This window comes from Astyanax mexicanus, chromosome 3 (genome assembly GCF_023375975.1).
Source record: "Astyanax mexicanus isolate ESR-SI-001 chromosome 3, AstMex3_surface, whole genome shotgun sequence".
NCBI classification, from domain to species: domain Eukaryota; kingdom Metazoa; phylum Chordata; class Actinopteri; order Characiformes; family Acestrorhamphidae; genus Astyanax; species Astyanax mexicanus.
Window position 1 is genome coordinate 49,002,874 of NC_064410.1, and position 21,520 is coordinate 49,024,393.

The following is a 21,520-nucleotide window of genomic DNA, read 5'->3' on the forward strand; positions in this document are numbered from 1 at the left end:
AAACGTGCCACGTGCCTTGCAATACCCAGATTAGTTTCTAGTTAAGCGTTTAAAGCTACCAAATCAGCAAAGCCAACGTAACTAGCTCAGGCAACACCACTGAACATGAAGTAATCAAAACTATTTAAACCTTTATCATCGAAGTTACTCACCAGAAAGGGATGCATGGGCCTCATCTTTCTGCTTCTTTTTCTTCTTCTCAGCTCCAGACTCAAACCGTCGCTTCATAGTTGAATTACCATTTAGTAGCAACTTCGCGCGGTGAACTTGTCTCCTGCCAAACTCAAGTAGCGTTGCTACTTTAGTTAGGACTAAGGTTGCCAGATAAGTTACGATTTTTCATCCTATTTGTTTATTTTATTTTAAGTTTTTAACTTACACAAATATTGCACTGGACAAGTTTTTGTATAGAATGGCCACATACACTTTAAAAATGGTTAAACATGCGCAAGATTTAGCGCCTCCATGCATTTTTTTATTCATTATTTATTTGACTGGAAAATGTCACATCTGGCAACAACCAACAGAGCAAACCGAGCCGTGCCAATTCAGGCAATAGGGGTGGGGGCATTATATTATGCACAAAAATAATAAAGTGCCGCTTTTAAGTAGTAGAGTAGGTGCCCCATGCAATGTTTAAAGACAAAAAAGATGAGCGTATCATAAATAATTCACATTGGGTTTTAAATTTAATAATGTCATAATTTCAACACATTTCATTCTCAGTCAATTTGGCTCCCTGCAACTGCAAAATGGTTGAGGCCTAACGCTGGCTGCGTTGTCTGCGTATGCAGAGCGGCGGCCCTGAGAGTACAGTCTGTACAGTCTGTATATACGTACTGATTTATTAGCCGTGATTCCTGAGATCAGAAATCCTGTGGATAAAGTAGAAGCTTGTGGTGGGGGACTGAGCCAGGTTGGCTTTGCTTGACTCTCGCCTGGGCTGCTGCTCCTGAGAGCAGGTTTCAGGTTACGATACTTCATTAAGTCTCTGATTAATGGCTTCATAGTGGAGTTATTACCCTCTTGTTGTGGTGACCTGGGCTTGTGTTCATTAGTCCAGTAATGAAGCTCCAGTCTGGGGGAACGTGTCCCTGATGCATGACTACAGCAGATAGAACGGACAGCTTATGAACCTTAGGATAGAGACAGAGAGAAAGAGAGAGAGAGGAGGGGAGGAGAAGAGAAAAAGAGGATTGAAAGTAAAAGGCAGACGGTTAGGAGAGGGGTAAGAGGTCAGGCCTGAGGCTCTGATTGAAATAGAGGAGTGTGTAGCGCTGTGGTGCCCTCCCATCACTCAGTTAGCATTAGGGCCTCGCTGATCACTAATCACAGTGCAGAAGCACTCTTTTCAACATGCCCAGTAATCAGACCGGCCGCAGTGATGGAGGAAGCAGATTCATAGTAAGCCTTTCCAGTTCTCGAGAGATACTGATCAATTTATTAACTGTTGGCTTTAGAGGGCCTCCTGTCATTTGCTAGTGTTTGAAAGCCAATTCAAAACACATTATTTTTTTATTTCTGTCATACAAGCCAGGTTTCCATCCTAATGTTTTATAAGATTACAGAATTACAGAATTTCAGCACAAAAAATCCACTACTACTTCAAATGAATAGGCTAAAATCTCTCATCTGGGATTCCAAACACACTAGGGCTGCAACGATTAGTCGATGTAATCGACAATGTTGATTATTTAAATTTGTCGACTACAGATTTCATTTTCGACTAATCGTTTTTTTAACAGTACTTTATTACACAAAGTGCTGGGGACAGAAGAAACTTGGTCTGTGTCTCCAAAAGTGCCCAAACACAACAGATTACATATTTATTCACTAAATATCAGTACTTTCCACGTTTAAACAACATGTGGAGATTTAAATGCCTTTTAAATCTCATGTTTAGCTGTTTTTTTTTGTTGTTTTTAGAGATGGAGGACATGGCAGAAATAATCGTTAACTAATCGACTAATCGAAAAAATGATCATCAGATTAGTCCACTACCAAAATAAGCATTAGTTGCAGCCCTAGAACACACCAGACAGTTCTGAGAGTGCAGTGCAGATTATGCTTTAGATAAGCTTTGGTTTCAGACTTTCTGAATGTCAAGAGTAGGGACAGACACTTCCAGTACCCCTGTGACAGTTTGTGGATACACAATGTATAAGAAACTAATATTAGAGTAAAATGCATGAAAAGGTCTTTTATATTCTGTTATACAATTGTGTCAGAGGGTCTTACAGGTTGCTGTGTCATCATCTTTTGGAAACAAAAAACCTAAAAATCACTCTTTTTAAATTTCACTACTTAAAATTCCCACAATCAGAATTTGCCAGTTGTAGAAAATTAGAACAGGGATAGTGCAGATTTTGGAGGAGCCTGTCTTAAAATATTAAACCTCATCCAAGTATTTTGGTTAGATTGGTTGTTGAAGATTCAGAAAGAAGGCTGTAGTTGCAGGGGAGTCTGGGAACGCGTATAAATGCTTTATTAGATCAAGTAACTTAACTGCCAACATGTCCAGGTCAGGCTGTCCTAGCAACTTCAGTCTAGGCCCCTATCCTAAAATATCATTACAGGACCTACGGCCTGCTCTCGCCACAGCATATACCACCAGAACGAGACAAGTGGTTCAGAGTTTGATGTTCATGGGGTGTTTTATTTTACACTACTGTATATTTCACAGAGTGTTGCAGAGCGTCTGTTCCAGTTGATATTTTTTAGTCACAGTCAGTCAAATCTGTTTCCTCAGTTTCCAAATAATCTGACCATCAAACACTTTTTGTCTTAATGCGCTTAAACTTTAAACCAGATTTCTTTAAACCAGATTTATTTTTACTCTCCCAGCTTGGTTTATTTTAAATCCTTTTAAAAAAAACGCCTCACATGTGAGGCTGCTCCCGGGCCCTCGTTGGAAGCTGTATTTTTTTAAAGGGGGGAAAAAAACGAAAGAAAAGAGAAGCATGTTTTCTTTTGCTCTGGTTTTCCAGTCACTTTAAAATGAACTCTGGGTGCATGACTTGGCGGCCTGCAGCTGGTGCGGTAAAACGCGGAGACAGTCTCCCTCGCGTTGGGTCTCAGCAGACGACTGGAGAGCGCTAAAGAAAACAAGCCTCTCGCACTTCTGTCCCAACACAGGCCCATCTCGGTAAAGTGGGAAGGGAAGGCACGGCAAAACAGAGGAGTCGCGGGTCCGCGTGATAATTGGCCTGCAGAGCTAATTGAGAAGAAAACGCTGAGCAGGGATCTATCAAAACTCGTCTGTTAGCCTGGTGGCTCCTTGTTGAGGGAACTTTGTGTGAAAATATGAAAGCATAAGCTCACATTTCATTTGACCGGCATTCATGGAGAACGGAAAACTCAATAAAAGCGAAGACAGAGGGGAAGTTCAAGGCCAAGCCTGTCACAACAAAGGCCACGCTTCTCGCTCCACTGCCCGCTGCTTATGGCGCTGTAATATAAAACTGCTGGGCCTACAATCCCGGGCATTGTTGCGTTCTTTGCCCCAAAAGCCACCCCAGCACAAGATCTTTACAGTGAACTCATCAGCATCGTGCCTCTTTCGCTCGCTTTTTTTCAGCATCTCTCTCAAACTAATTATCTTGTCCTGCGTTCTCCTCCCAAGTCTCCCGTGGTGTCTGTGGGTTTCGCCCGGTTTCATCCTAACCTGTTGGTGGGTGGCACCTACTCGGGGCAGATCGTGCTCTGGGACAACCGCAGCCACCGGAGGACCCCGGTCCAGAGGACACCGCTCTCTGCAGCTGCACACACTGTAAGCCCTGTACACCCCTCACAACAACTAGACAACACTTCTACAACAAAACTCCTATAGCAGCAGCCAAGATGTGTTTAAAGCTCTGTTAAAGCAAAGGGTGTTTATATTTCACAGCCTGACCTTCTAGTGAAAACCTCCACATTGGTTATTTGATATAGTTTCATACGTCAATTCAATGCTGAATTTGGAGGAAACAACCTTTAGCGACAAAGGGATGCCTACAAATGACTCCTTCGTACTCACAAAGGAGGGTTGACTCATTAAATCCAACAGTGCTGTAAACAAGCAAAAATTACAAAAATGTAAAATGTATCTTTAATCTACATTTAAAGCTAACCTTAACCTCATCAGATTAGCCCACTTTTTTCCTGTTTAAGTTGGCTAGTTTTGGTGATCCTGTAAGGACTAGGAAAAAAGTTTGAGCATTGCTGTGAGGATATGATAGCAGTCAGCGACAAGAGCTTCAATAAGATCATCTCCAACTCATCAAGTCTTCCCAAAAGTATTGAATGGAGCACCATCACTGCCCCATATCTCAGTTCTGAAGACCTTAGGTGTGGTGCAGATTTGTGTTTAGATGTTTTCATTTGCTCATTTGTGTCTGCAACATAAAGCACCTCAATGCATTCATAAGTAGGGGTGTCTGCAAACATTTGGTGAATATATGGTAAAATTTACTTGATACTGACCATGACCTTGTACCTCAAATCCAAAACTAAAGAGCAAACATGTCTGGCTGATCGACTATGATCGACATTTAGAGGAGAGGGGGAAATTGTGTAAAACTGATATTTCCCACCATGTTGATTTAAAATGTAAGGATTGCAACACCATGATCTTTGATTAGCATGAAAGGAAGACTTCAACCTGTGGCTCTCAGCACAGTCAGAGTCAATGAGCCCCATCTAACTCCATGTCATGCAATAAAGAGAGCACAGGCCAGAGGTGCAGGCAGAGGAGGTGCATAGACCCCATTGTGCTACATCACCACACACACGGCCCCTGAATGCCATACATGCTGAAGGTTTAAACTCCCGTGCCCTCAATAATGAAAGCCCGTGTCCCGACCCCCAGCTCACCGAGCTGCCGGCCCCTCTCAAAGAGCCCATTGTGAGCCAAAAACAAAAATCAATTTGACGGCGATAATTACATAATGGCTTCACACAATCGACTGTATTTGCACAGCAGCAGACGCCAATGCTAAGTTTAAGCAAGCGACTGCTGCGATGGAGCGCAGGGTCGGTATGCAGTTTGTAGAGGCAGAAGACCTGAGCGTGGAACTTCAGAAGTGTTTTAGGATGTTCACTTAGTACCTGTATAAATGGAGCAGTCTGCTCTGCCAGGTTATTTAAATAATATCAATAGAGTCCAGTGATATTTCTCTTTTTTGTTTGCTGTCGAATTATTACATATTACCTCAGTAACAGCCAATCAGAATTGAAAAAGCTAATACATATTAATCACCAGTGTTCTGTAATTGTTTTGGTGACAGGTGGACAGAAAAGCCCAATCCCATATCACTCCTTGGCCCTACCACTTAGCCCTACCCTTATGTTTTGTGCATTCAAACTGAGATTTTCCTGTTCCACCTTAAATGATGCAACAGACAGTAGAGGCTACTTTATTTAAGGTGGAGAGGAAACATTAAATAAAAGCTAATCATAGCTAAAAACTAAAAAGCTTCCCAACACAGAGGAATTAAGGATTGGACAAGAGTAATTAATTGTTGCACCACCTCCACCCTTTCTGAAGTCCAGCAGCAGCTAGATTACTGAACTTTAGAGCTCCTCTGTTATCACATCTGCAGGGTTGCCTACAGGTTCTTGAAGGGTTGTCCGAATTCTTAGGGAGGGGATTTAACCCCTTCCTCTTGTAACTTTGTTCCAAATTAGAAATGCTATAAAAATTGTCTCAGGTTGGAGAGAATCAGAGTCACTTAAGTACTGTATTGTTAACAAAAAATATATAAAATAAATACTGGATAATATTTGGTAATCAAACAATAACTCTACAATGGGATAACTATTTTCTACTTAATGTTCAATTATTCCAGGTACACGATTCCCAAACTGAAACCCTGACCAGATTGATTCTTATGAGAGGGTGAATGGAACAAACAATATCAATGTGTTATCAAATATGACAATAACTCCAAATAATCAGTATTAAATTCTGTATTAAAGTGCTCAAAAATGTTTTCCAGGAAAGTCACATTTATGTCAACAACAGGTGTAATAATAAATATATGGTATATTGGGTAATCAGCATAGTGTATGTTCAGTTATGTGGGCAAATCACACATGCAGGTTAGCAATCTTGGACTGTCACGACCCTATGGTCTGCTTTTCACTATTTAACTTTACAGTGTTAATTCAGATATGTGAGATATGTATCTCTCTCATGCTCTCTTCTCTCTCAGCATCCAGTGTACTGTGTAAATGTGGTGGGGACCCAGAATGCCAATAACCTGATCACAGTGTCCACAGATGGCAGGATGTGCTCCTGGAGCCTGGACATGCTCTCTCAACCACAGGTCAGGAGTGATTCAGGGCCAGTTTATAGCCTGTTTATAGACTTAAGCCCTTTGTAGGATATGAAAGAATCAGTGAGAGCTGTGGTGAATGTTTTATCTAATATTATTAAAAATAATATATTTGGTGGAGTTTTAACACTGCAAAAGGATTTATTTATGATTGCACAACATTATTTCAGCAATATGTTGTAAATGGCCTTACCTAAATGTTCTAGCCTTCCTAATACAGTATACTTTCACTGTCCATTGAAAAATCTATATATACAAAACAGAAATTGCCTTTCAGTGGAAGTCAATGTAAAAATAGTTAATTTAAAGACATTTTAGAGAATTTTCATTGGCCTATTTATAAAGAATTTTTGAGCTTTGTATGTTGAAATTATGTAGTAAACTAAAAACTGACAAAATGTAGATGCTTGTTTTTCATTGGACAGGACGAAACATTATTAATTAAAAATGTAATTAACCGTTATCTACCAATACTAATATGATTCTAAAATGATGATATACACTAACAGCCTGTCATTCAGGTAAAATAGGATTATCATTATCATGGTTGCTTTTGGAAATCAGTGTATAATGGATAATGAACTAAAGTCTGTTGTGTGTTTCAGGAGAGCATGGAGCTGGTATATAACAAGTCTAAACCAGTAGCTGTGACTGGGATGGCCTTCCCAGCAGGAGACGTGAATAACTATGTGGTAGGCAGTGAGGAGGGAACTGTATACACTGCATCTCGACATGGCAGGTTAGCAACGCATACTCAGTAGCCACTTTATTAGAAACTCATGCATATTTGTAGCACGTGAGTCTAGCTTTCCATAGCCTTTACAGACCATTGTAGATTGTAAAGCAAACATTTTTCAGACCATTGTTGTGGTCAGTAGTCAGCTGACTGATTGCATCAGAGTCTCGTACCCTGTGTAAGTCATACCATGCTTTGATTGGTGTAACATGGAGGAGGCAGGATGTAAACGCAAGTCTTTTTTATTTTCCATATTTAAACTAACAAAGAAAAGAACACTAGGGAATATAAAAAGAAAAGGTAACTAAAACAAAACACTATGAAACAGAGGATAAACTAAAATACTGAACCAAACAAGCAAGCTACGCAAACAAAGAAACAAACTAAATAAAGCAAACCTGAGACACTGAGGACAAACAACACAGCAGGTCTGTGGCTAAACAAAACAGATAAACACAATCTGGACAGAGTAACATGACAAATTGAGACAAAAGATGCGACAAACTACAAAGGAGCACATGGGGTATTTATACACAGGCACACACTAGGGACACCTGTGGAGGTAATGAGGGGGGCGGGGTTACAAAGGAGACAGGAGGGGTTACAGATGACAAGGCGGGGCTAAGGCGGAGACATGACCAAAACACAGTAGCACATGGCTGGGAAACATGACAGGTAAACAAAACACGAGAACAGAGGACAGGAGCAGGAAGGAACCAAAAAAGGAAAGACACTGGACAGACACAGGCTAAGGTGTAACATTACCCCCCCTCAACGGCGCCACTACCAGAGGCGCCGAGATGAGAGAGGGAACAGAACGAAAGACAAGTCTAGACAAGAACAGGGGAAGAACACAGGACAAGACAGGGGACTGGACTAAGGACTAGACATTGGACATCAGGGGAGACTGGACAGTGGACGGAGAAAGAGACTGGACAAGGGACTTAGACTGGACGAAAGACTGGACAGAGGGCTGAGACAGGACAGGGGACTTAGACTGGACAGAGGGCTGAGACAGGACAGGGGACTTAGACTGGACAGAGGGCTGAGACAGGACAGGGGACTTAGACTGGACAGAGGGCTGAGACAGGACAGGGGACTTAGACTGGACGAAAGACTGAACTAGGGGCTGGACACTTAACATAGACGAAGACTGGACAGGAGGCTGAAACAAAGGTGGAACAGGGCCGAACACAGAACCAGGGGTTGAAACAGACTGGACCAGGGATGCATATGGGGACTGAACAGGGGACCGAGCAAAAGACTGGGCAGTTGACGGGGCAAAATTAGATAAAGGAACAGGGACCATAACTCGGATGGGGACAGAAACCAATACAGTGACTGGGACAGGAACAGAAACACAACTAGACAAGGGCACAAGGACACAGACGGACACAGGAACCACAACTGGGAGAGATACAGGAACATGTACAAACAATAATGGCCCAAAATTTACAAAAGTCTGAGGGGCCAGCTGGGGTATAGCTCTAGGAGCTGGTGCAGGAGAACTTGGGGCGGGTCTAGGTGATTGTGAGCTGGGAGTTGGCCTGGGAGCAGGCCTGGGGGTGTACAAAGTTCTGGGAGTGGGAACAGGATCAGGGACAGGTGCCGCAGGTACATGAATAGGGGCGGCAGTAAGTACAGGGTCAGGAGCGGCCAGAGCCGCGGGCACAGAGTCAGGGGCGGCCGGAGCCGCGGGCACAGAGTCAGGGGCGGCCGGAGCCGCGGGCACAGAGTCAGGGGCGGCCGGAGCCGCGGGCACAGGGTCAGGGGCGGCCGGAGCCGCGGGCACAGGGTCAGAGGCGGCCGGAGCCGCGGGCACAGGGTCAGAGGCGGCCGGAGCCGCGGGCACAGGGTCAGAGGCGGCCGGAGCCGCGGGCACAGGGTCAGAGGCGGCCGGAGCCGCGGGCACAGGGTCAGAGGCGGCCGGAGCCGCGGGCACAGGGTCAGAGGCGGCCGGAGCCGCGGGCACAGGGTCAGAGGCGGCCGGAGCCGCGGGCACAGGGTCAGGAGCAGTGGGTACCACGTGGGCGGCAGGCACTGCTGGTGCTGGAGCTGAGGCTGGAGCAGCGGGAGCTGCTGGAGCTGGAGCTGGAGCTGAGGCTGGAGCAGCGGGAGCTGCTGGAGCTGGAGCTGAGGCTGGAGCAGCGGGAGCTGCTGGCGCTGGAGCTGAGGCTGGAGCAGCGGGAGCTGCTGGCGCTGGAGCTGACGCTGGAGCAGCGGGAGCTGCTGGAGCTGAAGGAGCGGGAGCTGCTGGCGCTGGAGCTGAAGCAGCGGGAGCTGCTGGTGCTGGAGTAGCGGGAGCTGCTGGAGCTGGAGCAGCAGGAGCTGCTGGTGTTGGAGCTGAAGCAGCAGGTGCTGGAGCTGGAGCTGAGGCAGCAGTTGCTGGAGCTGAGGCAGCAGGTGCTGGAGCTGGAGCTGGGGCAGCAGGTGCTGGAGCTGGAGCTGGGGCAGCAGGTGCTGGAGCTGGAGCTGGGGCAGCAGGTGCTGGAGCTGGAGCTGGGGCAGCAGGTGCTGGAGCTGGGGCAGCAGGTGCTGGAGCTGGAGCTGGAGCTGGGGCAGCAGGTGCTGGAGCTGGAGCTGGGGCAGCGGGAGCTGCTGGTGCTCTTGAAAATCTGAGCTTCAGTAGCTCAAAGAGTCCCTCCACCGTCTTTGCCTTTTCAGGCCTTTGGTCCGACACAATGTCCGCCCATTGTGAAGCCCTACCCCTCAGTAAAGTCTTGATAAAAAGTACCTTTATAAGTTCTGGAAGGGTAGGGCACAACAAATGGTCGAGGTAGAGGGAGCACTGCATGATGAAGCCCTCACAGGTCCCGTGTTCCCCATCATATTCACAGGGGGAAGACATCAATGAGGGTAATACCAGCGGCTGTCCATCTTGAAGCATGGAAACAAGGCTCTCCAAAAACTCCTGCTGTTCCTGCATCGCCGAATAAAGACTTGCTACATCCTCAGTTGGTCGCATCTTATGTAACATGGAGGAGGCAGGATGTAAACGCAAGTCTTTTTTATTTTCCATATTTAAACTAACAAAGAAAAGAACACTAGGGAATATAAAAAGAAAAGGTAACTAAAACAAAACACTATGAAACAGAGGATAAACTAAAATACTGAACCAAACAAGCAAGCTACGCAAACAAAGAAACAAACTAAATAAAGCAAACCTGAGACACTGAGGACAAACAACACAGCAGGTCTGTGGCTAAACAAAACAGATAAACACAATCTGGACAGAGTAACATGACAAATTGAGACAAAAGATGCGACAAACTACAAAGGAGCACATGGGGTATTTATACACAGGCACACACTAGGGACACCTGTGGAGGTAATGAGGGGGGCGGGGTTACAAAGGAGACAGGAGGGGTTACAGATGACAAGGCGGGGCTAAGGCGGAGACATGACCAAAACACAGTAGCACATGGCTGGGAAACATGACAGGTAAACAAAACACGAGAACAGAGGACAGGAGCAGGAAGGAACCAAAAAAGGAAAGACACTGGACAGACACAGGCTAAGGTGTAACAATTGGTCTCTAGTGACCTGTTTTGGACAGAAGGGTAGGTGTTTGTCGGATTTATAATGCATTTGGAAATAGTGTTTATACAGTAAGTTACAAATAGAGTTAGAGTATAAACTGAGTGAGCTTTCCATTGTGTCCTCCTCACTTTTGTATGCAAGACTGCTTAGTCAGTGACTCCTCAGAGACTGAGCTTTCTGACTGTCTGTGAAAGCAGTTCAGGCTGATTATTTATTTGATAGGGATGAATGATAAATCAAACAAACAAATAAAGAAGTTAAATTGTCTTAGTATATTTTGTAAGTCCTCCTCAGGCCTTGATAAACTTGCCACACACACACACTGTCATAAAACAGTTTCTTAAAAAGATCTAAATTAATTGCTTCCCACACTTTCTTCTGTGTTGTACACAAACTTGCAAAGTGTCTGGATTTTTTCTCTCCACATATTTCCCATCACTTACTCCCACAAATTCCTAAATGCGGTTTATTGTGGGTGATTGTGTCACAGAGTGACATCACCTTACCTTAGTCACTCCTCAGCTCCATCTCTTGATGAGTGGTTTGAGATCTTACAATGTCTTGTTGGCATATCAAGTCTGTTTTGTGGTCTACAACCTAAAAAGAAAAGATAGAATGGATAAATATTATTGTATCATGTGTAAGATTACCATAGCATTGTCTTTAATGTAGTTTCAATGTATTATATCACCTTTTTCATAAATGGGATTGGGCCTTAGACTTATGTATATATAGATTCATTAATTTATAATGTTTAATATACAGCCATACTGACAGGTAAAGGGAAAAAATGTTGACTATTTGTTATACAGTGTCATTTATTAAGGTATGCATATATTAGACAGCAAATGAACTTTTACTTCTTGAAGCTGATGTGTTTGTTGAAAACAGAACAAATTCAAAGCATGCGGGGCTCCTATGATCAGAAGATCGACAGTTCAAATCCTGTTCATGTAGCTTGCCATCAGCTGCCGGAGCCCTGAGAGAGCACAATCGCCCTTACTTTCTCTGGGTGGGTAGATGGCGCTCTCTCCCCACATCACTCCAAAGGGTGATGTCGATCAGCACAAGGGCATCTGTGAGCTGATGTATCAGAACCAAGTTGCTGCTCATTTCTTGGTGCTAAAAACCTTAAGGTGACACAAGGACCTACTCAATAGTGGACAATAGATGTAGTAAGATGTTAGATGACCCAGATAGTGTCCTTTATATTTCGGGGAAGGTCTGTCTATACCTGATAAAGCTCAGAGCCATGATGCAATAATGGTTAACAATCAGTCAAATTGCAATGCAAAGTCAATCAACAGTTCCAGATCTAAAGAACCTGTATAGGAGCCACCAAACTTTACTTTAGAGCTACTTTAGTGGCCTTTTCATTCATTAAAGAAGCTACTGGATGTTTGGCACACTTGTACATAATACTAAAATCCTAAATTCCCACTAATTAAATACAAATAACTATTACTAATGCTATTGAACTTTCCTATGTAAAGAGTACTATGAACAGTTGTCTATAAATTCTATTACAACTTTCCTTGGCTCAAGGACAGAACACATTGTGTATATTGATAACATGGTCACTAAACACATACCATATGTCCATATACACATTCACTTCATATGTACTGATCATATGCTTGTGTTCTCCTGCAGTAAAGCTGGTATCTGTGAGATGTTTGAGGGCCACCAGGGGCCGGTGACTGGTATCAGTTGTCACAGTGCCGTGGGCCCCGTGGACTTCTCTCACCTGTTCGTCACCTCCTCCTTTGACTGGACTGTGAAACTCTGGAGCACAAAGGTAGGAGCCATCTAAGATCCTTCACTGAACTGCAGTATGGGTCTAAAAATGTCTCTAAATAGAATATGAGTAGAAATAACTCTGAAATACGATCTGGTGAAAGTTTTACCACACAGTGTTTCACGGTCTGTCATCAGTGTGAAATGTTTCTAAAATAATTTATGAATTCAGTTATTAAATAAAAAAGAGGATATATAGAATAGAATTATGTTCTGCCTCAAGAAATAGAGGTTTTTATTCAGTTATAAATATTTTTGTGATAATACATCATATTTGATCTGGTGAATTTGTGTGACCATCATCTGCTTCTCATCTGTTATTTGTGTGTTTGTATCCATTTTGGCAGAATGTTAATTATGAAATATAATATAATATGAAAATCAAAGCTACTAAAATATTCTTAATTACAAAACAAAAAGTTGTATAGTGTAAATAGTACAACAATGTGACAACTCTTTTTTTTTCTATTATATTTTTGTTTTCTTCTCACAATGCCCACAGTACCAAAAGGGGGGGTTGTGGCGGGCAAAAAACAAAAAAAACAAAAAAAAAAACAATGTGACAACTCTGAAAGTTGTGTAGTGTGTACATGGCATCGATTGTATAATTGCAGAATAACTTTAAATGCATACTTCTGAATGAATCTTAACTTTTCTATATAGCCTCGTAACTCCTGATGTGAGTCACATATGATGTTGTGACATGCTGTATCATCACAAAGAAATTTTCTATTAGAAACACTGGGAAACATTGAATTACATTCACCTCTGCATTCATCAATCCCAGAAGGTTAAAAAAGGACTTTTTATGCACCATAAGGCGCACTATCAATAAATTATAAAACTATTTTCTGGTCTATTTTCATACATAAAGCGCACTGGATTATAAAGCACATTATGCGACACTAGTAAAGAACAGGGCTTTTGCCATGTTTTCCTTCTAATTCAGCAGGTCTCACTGCTGGGTGGTGGTGGGGGAACTAAAGGAAAACTAAGTAAACAAAACTATAATTCTTAAAAAAATAAACATTTTGTTTTAAAGTCAAACAAGAACTGAATGTTAATCTACACAGATTTCTCTTCTAAAAATGTTTATTTGGGAGAATAAAGCGCTTCCATTTATTTACAGTAAGCATAGATTTCCAGATTTCCACTAAGGATGGGTGCAGCAGCATTAGCATTAGCAAGTAACCATTAGCCGTGGTTAGAGCTAATAAATGTCGCCCCAACAGTGCTATACTGAGGAGCCCTGAGTGTTCTGATAAAGTCAGGGCAATATTTGCTAGCTGTTCTGTGGCTTCCCTTGAAAAAACTCTTTTTGGCACCTTTATTTTTAAGAGCACATTTTTGACAGCACCTCATTACACTGATTCAATCTCTCCTTTTGTTACAGAGGAGAACTCGGTAATGAATTCAGGTGGGATTGCGTAGGGTTGGAACACATCGCTGCAGACATTAAGGCTCCTAGTTGAGCTCTTAGTTATGTGTAAATAGTAAAGGCATGGAGAAATCTCACGTGGATGTTTCCTTTACACACTTAGCCAAAAGATCTCGGCAGTACCAAAAACGTTTTCATCGTTTGTGGAACCATTTTTTAGAACAGTTTTTGATGACTGTAGAATGCAGGTTCCCATCATACAGGTTATATATTTAATAATCTGAGCAGACACATGAGAGCAGTCTATATGAGAATATAGCCTTTGCCTTTTCTAAAGCATTACCAGGGAATGACCTCATAGGTTCATATAATGATCACATAATGTGATGTATGCTCACACTGTTACATATGCTGTGTCTTCCCACAGTGTGTTCTCCATGTAAGCATACATTCAGTGAGCTATAATAGCACGTGAGGGTAGTGTGTGTGTGTGTGTGTGTGTGTGTGTGTGTGTGTGTGTGGGGGAAAGACGTGTGTGGGTCTGCTGCTGTAGGGCTGTAGAGTCAGTGTGGCTGCTGGCAGGATGGTGGCCGCAGGGTGATGATTACGCGTCCGAAGATCCGGGCCTGCTGGACTGCAGCCTGCGGCCTTGAGCTCCATCCACCAACAGAGGAAGGAAGGAGGACAGAGACGCTTGACTGAAGTTCCAACCACACCAAACACAAGGGATTGAGAGAGAGAAAGAGAGAAAGAGAGAGAGAGAGAGAAATGAAGAATGGGAGAGATGACTATAAGAAGAGGGAAAGTAAACTAGGTGTGACCAAGATGGAAAAAGGGATGACAATACGTATTTGGGTCAGTTAAAATGGACAACAGTACAAGTGTATAATCCCATATGGACTGGGTAAAATGGGCTGAATTGTCCATCTGTAGATTTGCAACTTTAAAAAGGCAGTGTTTTTTACATTTACTTTGACTTTACTGAAGACAGTATAGAGCTTAAATCAGGCCCAAAATATCCAGCCCGACCCGACCTGCTCCATACACTGACATTTTGAGCCCAAGCCTGACTTAAACCCAACATTTTTTTAGTAAGTAGAGCGTTAAAAATTAGCTTTTAAAAACATTGTTGGGATGTTTGCATGCACAAAATCTATTCAGAATGATGTAAATTAACACTGCAACACTGAAGAAGACCAATTATTTAAGACAAAATAATTACTAAGAACAGATCTCCAAACAATTAAAACACAAACAATCCAAACAATGATCCGGAGGCCTAACATCGGTAAATTAGGCTACAAGAATAATTTCTGAATGACTTTCCTCTAATCTAATATTATTTATCATGGTTTAAGAATAAAAATAATTTCAAAACACATAAGTGTTTTATGTTGAGCTTATAGTCTATGTGCAAAAACACGAAAATACAGTAATAAGGCTATGCACTGAGTTCAGAAATCAGTATTTGGTGGAATAACCCTGGTTTATAATCACAGTTTCCATGCATCTTGGCATGTTCTCCTCCACCAGTCTTACACACTGCTTTTGGATAACTTTATGCCTTTACTCCTGGTGCAAAAATTCAAGCAGTTCAGCTTTTTTTGATGGCTTGTGATCATCCATCTTCCTCTTGATTATATTCCAGAGGTTTTCAATTTGGTAAAATCAAAGAAACTCATCATTTTTAAGTGCTCTCTTATTTTTTTCCAGAGCTGTTTGTTGCTCTAAGATCTTAATATACTTTTTTTTTCTGAATTAACTGAAGTGCAGATTACCTTCATCAAGGATGATCATGTTCATGGTCATGTAAAACAGTTATTATGACTGTGTTTGGTGCATGAAAGCACTGTAGGTGAAAAACAATATGTACAATATGAGCCTTTAACATACGGTAACGTACTGTACCTTGTGAATTTTGACGCATGGAAACATTCCAGGAATGTTCTGGATGCATGGATTTTTTTTTTTCAAGGCCCATATTCAGGGATGTGGTGGGATGGGGCTTCCCTTTTGCTTTGAGTATAGCCGCAGGAATGCTGGCCTGTCTGCTGTGTGCTGCTCTCTGGGTACACCTTGCCTCGGCCGGCCAGCGTTTGTTTATCCAGGACTTCCAGTGAGGGTTGTCTGTACCCACTACATCTGTCTGCACACTCTCACATTAGAAACATTACATTTCACACTCCAATGTGCAAATAGTGTGGCTACAAGTACTGTACGTGAAAAAATCATTCAGACCAGATTAAGGAACAGGCTGTGTATGGGTTGGTTTCTGGCAGGTTTCTCAATCATTTCAAAACATTATTGTTAAATAATTGGTTTTATTTTCTGTGCTCTCTTCTGTATGGTTGTTGGATAACCATACTTATGTGAATGGAGTTCTCTCTCTTGTTGGCTGGCATCGTTGACCTTAATTGGTGCCTTATAAAGGAAGAAAATGCAAATGGCAGATTTCCTCACCAGCCTCCTCTATTCTTTTCTGTGACTGGAAAGCCCTGGCAGTGGCCTGACTTGAACCGAAGTCCCACTGCTGCTGTGGAACAGTGGTTACTAATGATTATTCTGTCTGTGGAACGTTCCTAGTCTGGAGAAGAGGAGATGTGGAGGGCATATTACTATAGAATTGCTTTGGAGAAGAGAAGACTAGAGAAGTAATGTGTCTATATTCTAAAAAGCTTAGATCCACAGCAGTTTAAAAAAATGCTGCACTGTAAAAAAAATTATTCATACAACCTGCATTGTTAAAAAGTCTCATAGTCTCTGCCTTTTTATTCTGCTTCACTCAAAGCTTATTAGGTGCCTTCTTCTTTAGGATTATTTAATTTCAACAGGTGTATCTTTTACTCATACTTTTTAATTTGATTTCATTTGCTTTTTGTTTTAGTGTATATTTAATGTGTTAAATTTGCTGGTTATATAGGGGGGTTTAGGGGCCCTTCTTCTATGTTTGGGGTTATTAGGAGGTTTTATGATAGTTAATGGGGTTTATGTGTGTTTATGTGTTTTATTTGTCTGTAAAATAGTTTAATAACTAATAATTAATAGGATTTAGTTCTGCAGTTCTGCTGATGTACATCATTGGAGGGTGGATAAGCGTCTCCACTAGTGAGCCACAAGCTAATGAGCAAACCACTGCTTTTACTGGTCTCATTACAGTAAAGTAACAGTATATACGTTAACAAATAGTTCAAAAAACAAAAATCAACAAAATATACATTTAAATGTAAACTTTAAATTCCATTCAGTTTAAAGCAACACAGTCTTGAAAAATAAGTCTTATGCAAAAATAAGAATACTTGAGTGTTATCTTGATAGTTGTTCTACCTGCTAAGTAAAAAAAATAACACAGGTAATATATGATTCCTTATAATAAACATATAACTCTTCTAGTAGTTATTTTACATTGTAGGAAGTGGAAGCATATGTATCTGAGACAGTTTTAAATTCAACTCTTTAAGAGTAAATTTAAAACTTTCAGTTTCATTGTGTAGGAGGTATAGGAAGATCAGTAGAAGGTCGAGGTAAAAGATTCATAAGAAGAAATTCTTTGCTGTCTAAGTTAAATATGCTTTTCAAAAATGCTTCTGAGGATCAGTTCCACAAAACCATGTAATTATATCCATTAGATTATGAAAAGTGAGAACCCACCCTAGATCAGCAGTGTTTCTTTGATATGTTTATCCATATGATCCAGGCTATTTGTGTATATGTATATATGCGGTGTTCAGTTAGGGGAGTTGAAAGTCTGGAGGCTGATCTGCAGCGCTGTGGAAGGGCGAGGCTGCATCAGCGCTGGCGCCTGCAGGATTTGGCTGTGGTGTCGTGGATTACATCTGCTGGTGCTGACTGCTCCCGCTGGTTGAATGAGATTAACCTGGTTTGTTCATTTTGGTTGAGGAATGTGGCAATGCTGAGGAGGTATTCTGGCAATTTTTAGTAACTGTGGTTCAGATCGGGGTAGGGCAGAGTCTCTTACAGGCTCATAGTAATGATGCCATATAATTCCTAGGAGAATTACTGATGTGGATCAGGAAAAATGTGACTTTTCAACCACATGGCCTGAGGCCTAGCTCAGCCCACTTAAGCAAAATCTTTTAAAATACTTTTACCTTTGATTACTGCTTCAGAATAAAGCTACTTGCAGACAAGGCTCAATTTGAGACATGGTATCTGTCTGGCCCAAACAAAAAAACAAAAATGAATCAAAAATCAGCGGCTACATCCATCCTCTTTGCATTAATAATCAAACAACTTTCAACAATAAAGGATCTGTGACATTATATTGAAAATCAAAATCTATTCTAAGAGGTGTTCTAATCATTCTAATCGCAGTATAAAAATGTCTTAAAGATTCATTTTAAAAACATAAAATGTAAAAAACTAAACATATATAAGTATAACTATAGCTCATATCCACACAGGTGTCTGGACCTACATCCACAGAATCCATTTGTTTGTTTGTATTTTAACTCACTGTTTGATGTATAAATGGTAAGTATGTGTCTTTGGCTGGGGGTAGAATGCTCAGTTGTGGTTTTACACGCCTATTTACCCCCCTGTTATTTTGGCTCTAAACGAAGCACACTTTTTACTTGTGAAAAAAAAGATAAGCTCTGCTTTTACTGGCTGGTGTACAGTATGGTGATGGCTTACAGTAGCCACGTAGCATAGCATAGCATTATCTTCTTGGTGATGCAGTGTACGGTTAGCCAGATGAACAGATAGTAGTTGGTTTGCTGGTTTGGCTTAGCTTGAACTGCTTCTACATGGAGCATGCCAGTACCTTGACTTCTTTGTGACCTGGGTCCCCTGCTTAATTCAGTTGTCCCCCAGTGGTTGATCCAGCGTTTTCTTTCTCCTTTTAGCTGCCCTCTCTCTTTGCCTTCGCATTAGATTAAGAGTGATTTCACACTGATCCCCTCACTCCTGCCCTATTAAAGTGTGAATTTATTAGGTATTAGGTACTTTTAACTAATGGAAAGGGAAATAATGCAATAAGTTGAAGCATCATGTTACAAAACTATCCAATCACAAGCCCCTGTGCAGACTTGGGCTCGGATATCTTCAACACTACCGATTTCCAGACCACTGATTTTCAGAATGACCCAAAAAAGCAAAAGGGCTAGTGTGAAAACACCCTTTTCAGTTACTACCTGGCGCAGTGCTTTATCATGATGTGCCCCACCTGTTTTCATACTTGCTCAGTTTTGGGCCTTCTCCCTTCTCTGGTTGACCTAGCATTAGCTATTAGCATTTTTAGCTGCTTCTCTGGCTTCCTCATGCTTCTTCTAATGACTCTTCAGATTTGAGCCTTCCACTTCTCTTCCCTTCATCCTGATGTTACATTTTAGCCTGTACGTCTTTTTAGACACTCACCTGGCTTTCAAAAGATAAAGTCCTTTGGCCTCACACTGCATGCTACAATCCATCAGCTTCCGGACTATCAGCTATTCTCCCTTTTTTGCTTGGCTTAGCATTAGCTTCAAGCCTTTGTTTCCTTGTTTTTTACATGTTCATTTTATGTAAATAATAAATAAATAAGAGACCACTTAAAAATGATGAGTTTCTTTGATTTTACCAAATTAAAAAGATGGATTATGACAAGCCATCAAACCAAGCTAAACTGCTTGATTTTTTTGCACCAGGAGCAGCATAAAGTTATCCAAAAAGCAGTGTGCAAGACTGGTGGCGGAGAACATGCCAAGATGCATGAAAACTGTGATTTAAAACCAGGGTTATTCCACCAAATATTGATTTCTGAACTCTTAAAAACTTTGAATATGAACTTGATTTCTTTGCATTATTTGAGGTCTGAAAGCTCTGCATCTTTTTTGTTATTTCATTCATTTCTCATTTTCTGCAAATAAATGCTCTAATGGCAATATTTATATTTGGAATTTGGGAGAAATGTTGTCCGTAGTTTATAGAATAAAACAACAATGTTAATTTTACTCAAACATCAACCTATAAATAGCAAAATCAGAGAAACTGATTCAGAAACTGTAGTGGTCTCTTATTTTTTCTCTTCATTTTTAGTATATGAAGTCGAGACTGTTAAGTAACAGTTTTAGAGGTTTGGAATCGACCCGTTTTACTGCTCTGTTTTTAGTTCTGCTGGATTTGTATTATATGTGAATGTCATTTCATTTTCATGTACCATATGCAGAGCAAAATCTAGTTTTACATTTTAGGGCACCTTAAAACTGGTGCCTGTGTGTATATATTGTCATTGTTAGTTTCTGTTTACACTGTGTGAACATTTTTTGATGAATGGACCAACAGAAACACTTCAGAATATTTAAAAATAAATGAAACACTTTCAATAACATGTTCTTGTTCTCCTGTGAAGTAAAATTGCTGTTAGGGAGATGAGAGGTTTTGTTTAGTCAGTGTTTATATGTGTGTGTCGTCTGAATACGTGAGATTACCAGGATGTGCACATTTCTCTGCCTTTTTGAGAGGAGCTGAGATACACTGGCTGCATTCCTCTATCCCAGCTGTCTCCCTGTCTCCTCTCTACCTGTCCGGAATGCACACGGTGGCCATCCTCAGGAATTCTCTCTCTCTCTCGTTCCCTCCCTCCCTCCCTCCCTCGCTCTCTTCTTTTTTTTTGTTTTTCTCTACCAGACAGCTGTTACACTAAGGTTACAGTACACCTTCGGAGAGACTTTCATCTCATGTTTTTTATGACACTGTGTGAGTGTGCAGAGGTTTTAATTAGCTCGTTCCCAGACAGGCCCCAAGGCTGCAGCAGCGCCACTCAGTCTACTCTCTTTTCCTCCCTGTCTCTCGCTCTCTTTCCCTCTCTCTTTCTCTCTCTCTCTCTCTGCTTTTCTATTCTGAAATCTGAAATGCTCCCTCTCTCTTTTTCCATTTCTTTATTCTTCCTGCTTTAAAAAAAAAAAATAAACATTCCCTTTCTCTCTCTCTCCTCAGCACAATAAGCCGCTGTACTCCTTTGAGGACAATGCAGATTATGTGTATGATGTCATGTGGTCTCCGGTGCACCCCGCTCTCTTTGCCGCAGTGGATGGGATGGGTCGTCTGGACCTGTGGAACCTCAACAATGATACTGAGGTGAATCCACATACACACACATGAACAAATACACATAAACACATACACACATCCGGTGTGCACACTCAAAAGGCCCACACACTCAGTCCAAGCTCTAGGCCACACCTGCTTCTAAAATAAATATAATATACAGTATAAAAAATCTAAATAAAATACAGTCATGCAGATAAATTAACCCATCTTTTTAAACACATTTTTTATGGAATATAACTAATATTGGATGGAGTATTAAAAGGGAAAACTAAATACAAAAGGCTTTTTAATTGTCATTTAAGTATCATTTGTAAATACTGCTAATGATAAAGCTGCAGATGATTATAGACCATAGTTAGGGAGGATTCTGGAGGAGCCTGTCTTAGTTCTGCTTGCTCTTGATTGTTGGAGTGGATCACCATAGCAAAATCCAAAGAGATCTTTTTTTAAGATCTGTAAGACTGTAGATGCAAATGAGTCTGGGAAGTGATCTCAGAACATTGAATTCAGCTGTTTCACTGTCTGCAAAATAATTTCTAAGTGGCAAACATTTCAAACAACGTCCACAGGCACCATATTTGGTCAGACAGAACAATCTCATGTCTATGTTACCCTTTGGCTTTCTCCTGTCACAGCTGTTAGGCTGTGGGTCACTATGAATACTCTGATAATGTTTGCACTTTCTAAACAAATACATTTGATTTA

General features: G+C 41.4%; 1 protein-coding gene and 1 long non-coding RNA gene across 3 annotated transcripts in view; one reads left to right on the forward strand and one right to left on the reverse strand.

Moving 5' to 3' along the window:
• The window catches only part of LOC103027766 (cytoplasmic dynein 1 intermediate chain 1), a 97,864-nt gene that overhangs the window by 66,660 nt on the left and 9,684 nt on the right, over positions 1-21,520 (forward strand). The window contains exons 11-15 of one of the 2 annotated variants that reach the window (XM_007259820.4): positions 3,623-3,769; positions 6,192-6,305; positions 6,920-7,053; positions 12,244-12,388; positions 20,702-20,842. In XM_007259820.4, the coding sequence (XP_007259882.3) occupies positions 3,623-3,769; positions 6,192-6,305; positions 6,920-7,053; positions 12,244-12,388; positions 20,702-20,842 (681 nt within the window). The remainder of the gene's footprint in view (positions 1-3,622; positions 3,770-6,191; positions 6,306-6,919; positions 7,054-12,243; positions 12,389-20,701; positions 20,843-21,520) is intronic. The other variant, XM_049475416.1, reaches the window with a different exon arrangement.
• On the reverse strand, positions 7,277-8,423 carry LOC125799244 (uncharacterized). Its single transcript, XR_007438078.1, has 2 exons — positions 7,449-8,423; positions 7,277-7,328 (listed from the first exon to the last, which is right to left on the reverse strand). It is a non-coding gene; the product is annotated as an uncharacterized LOC125799244 (long non-coding RNA).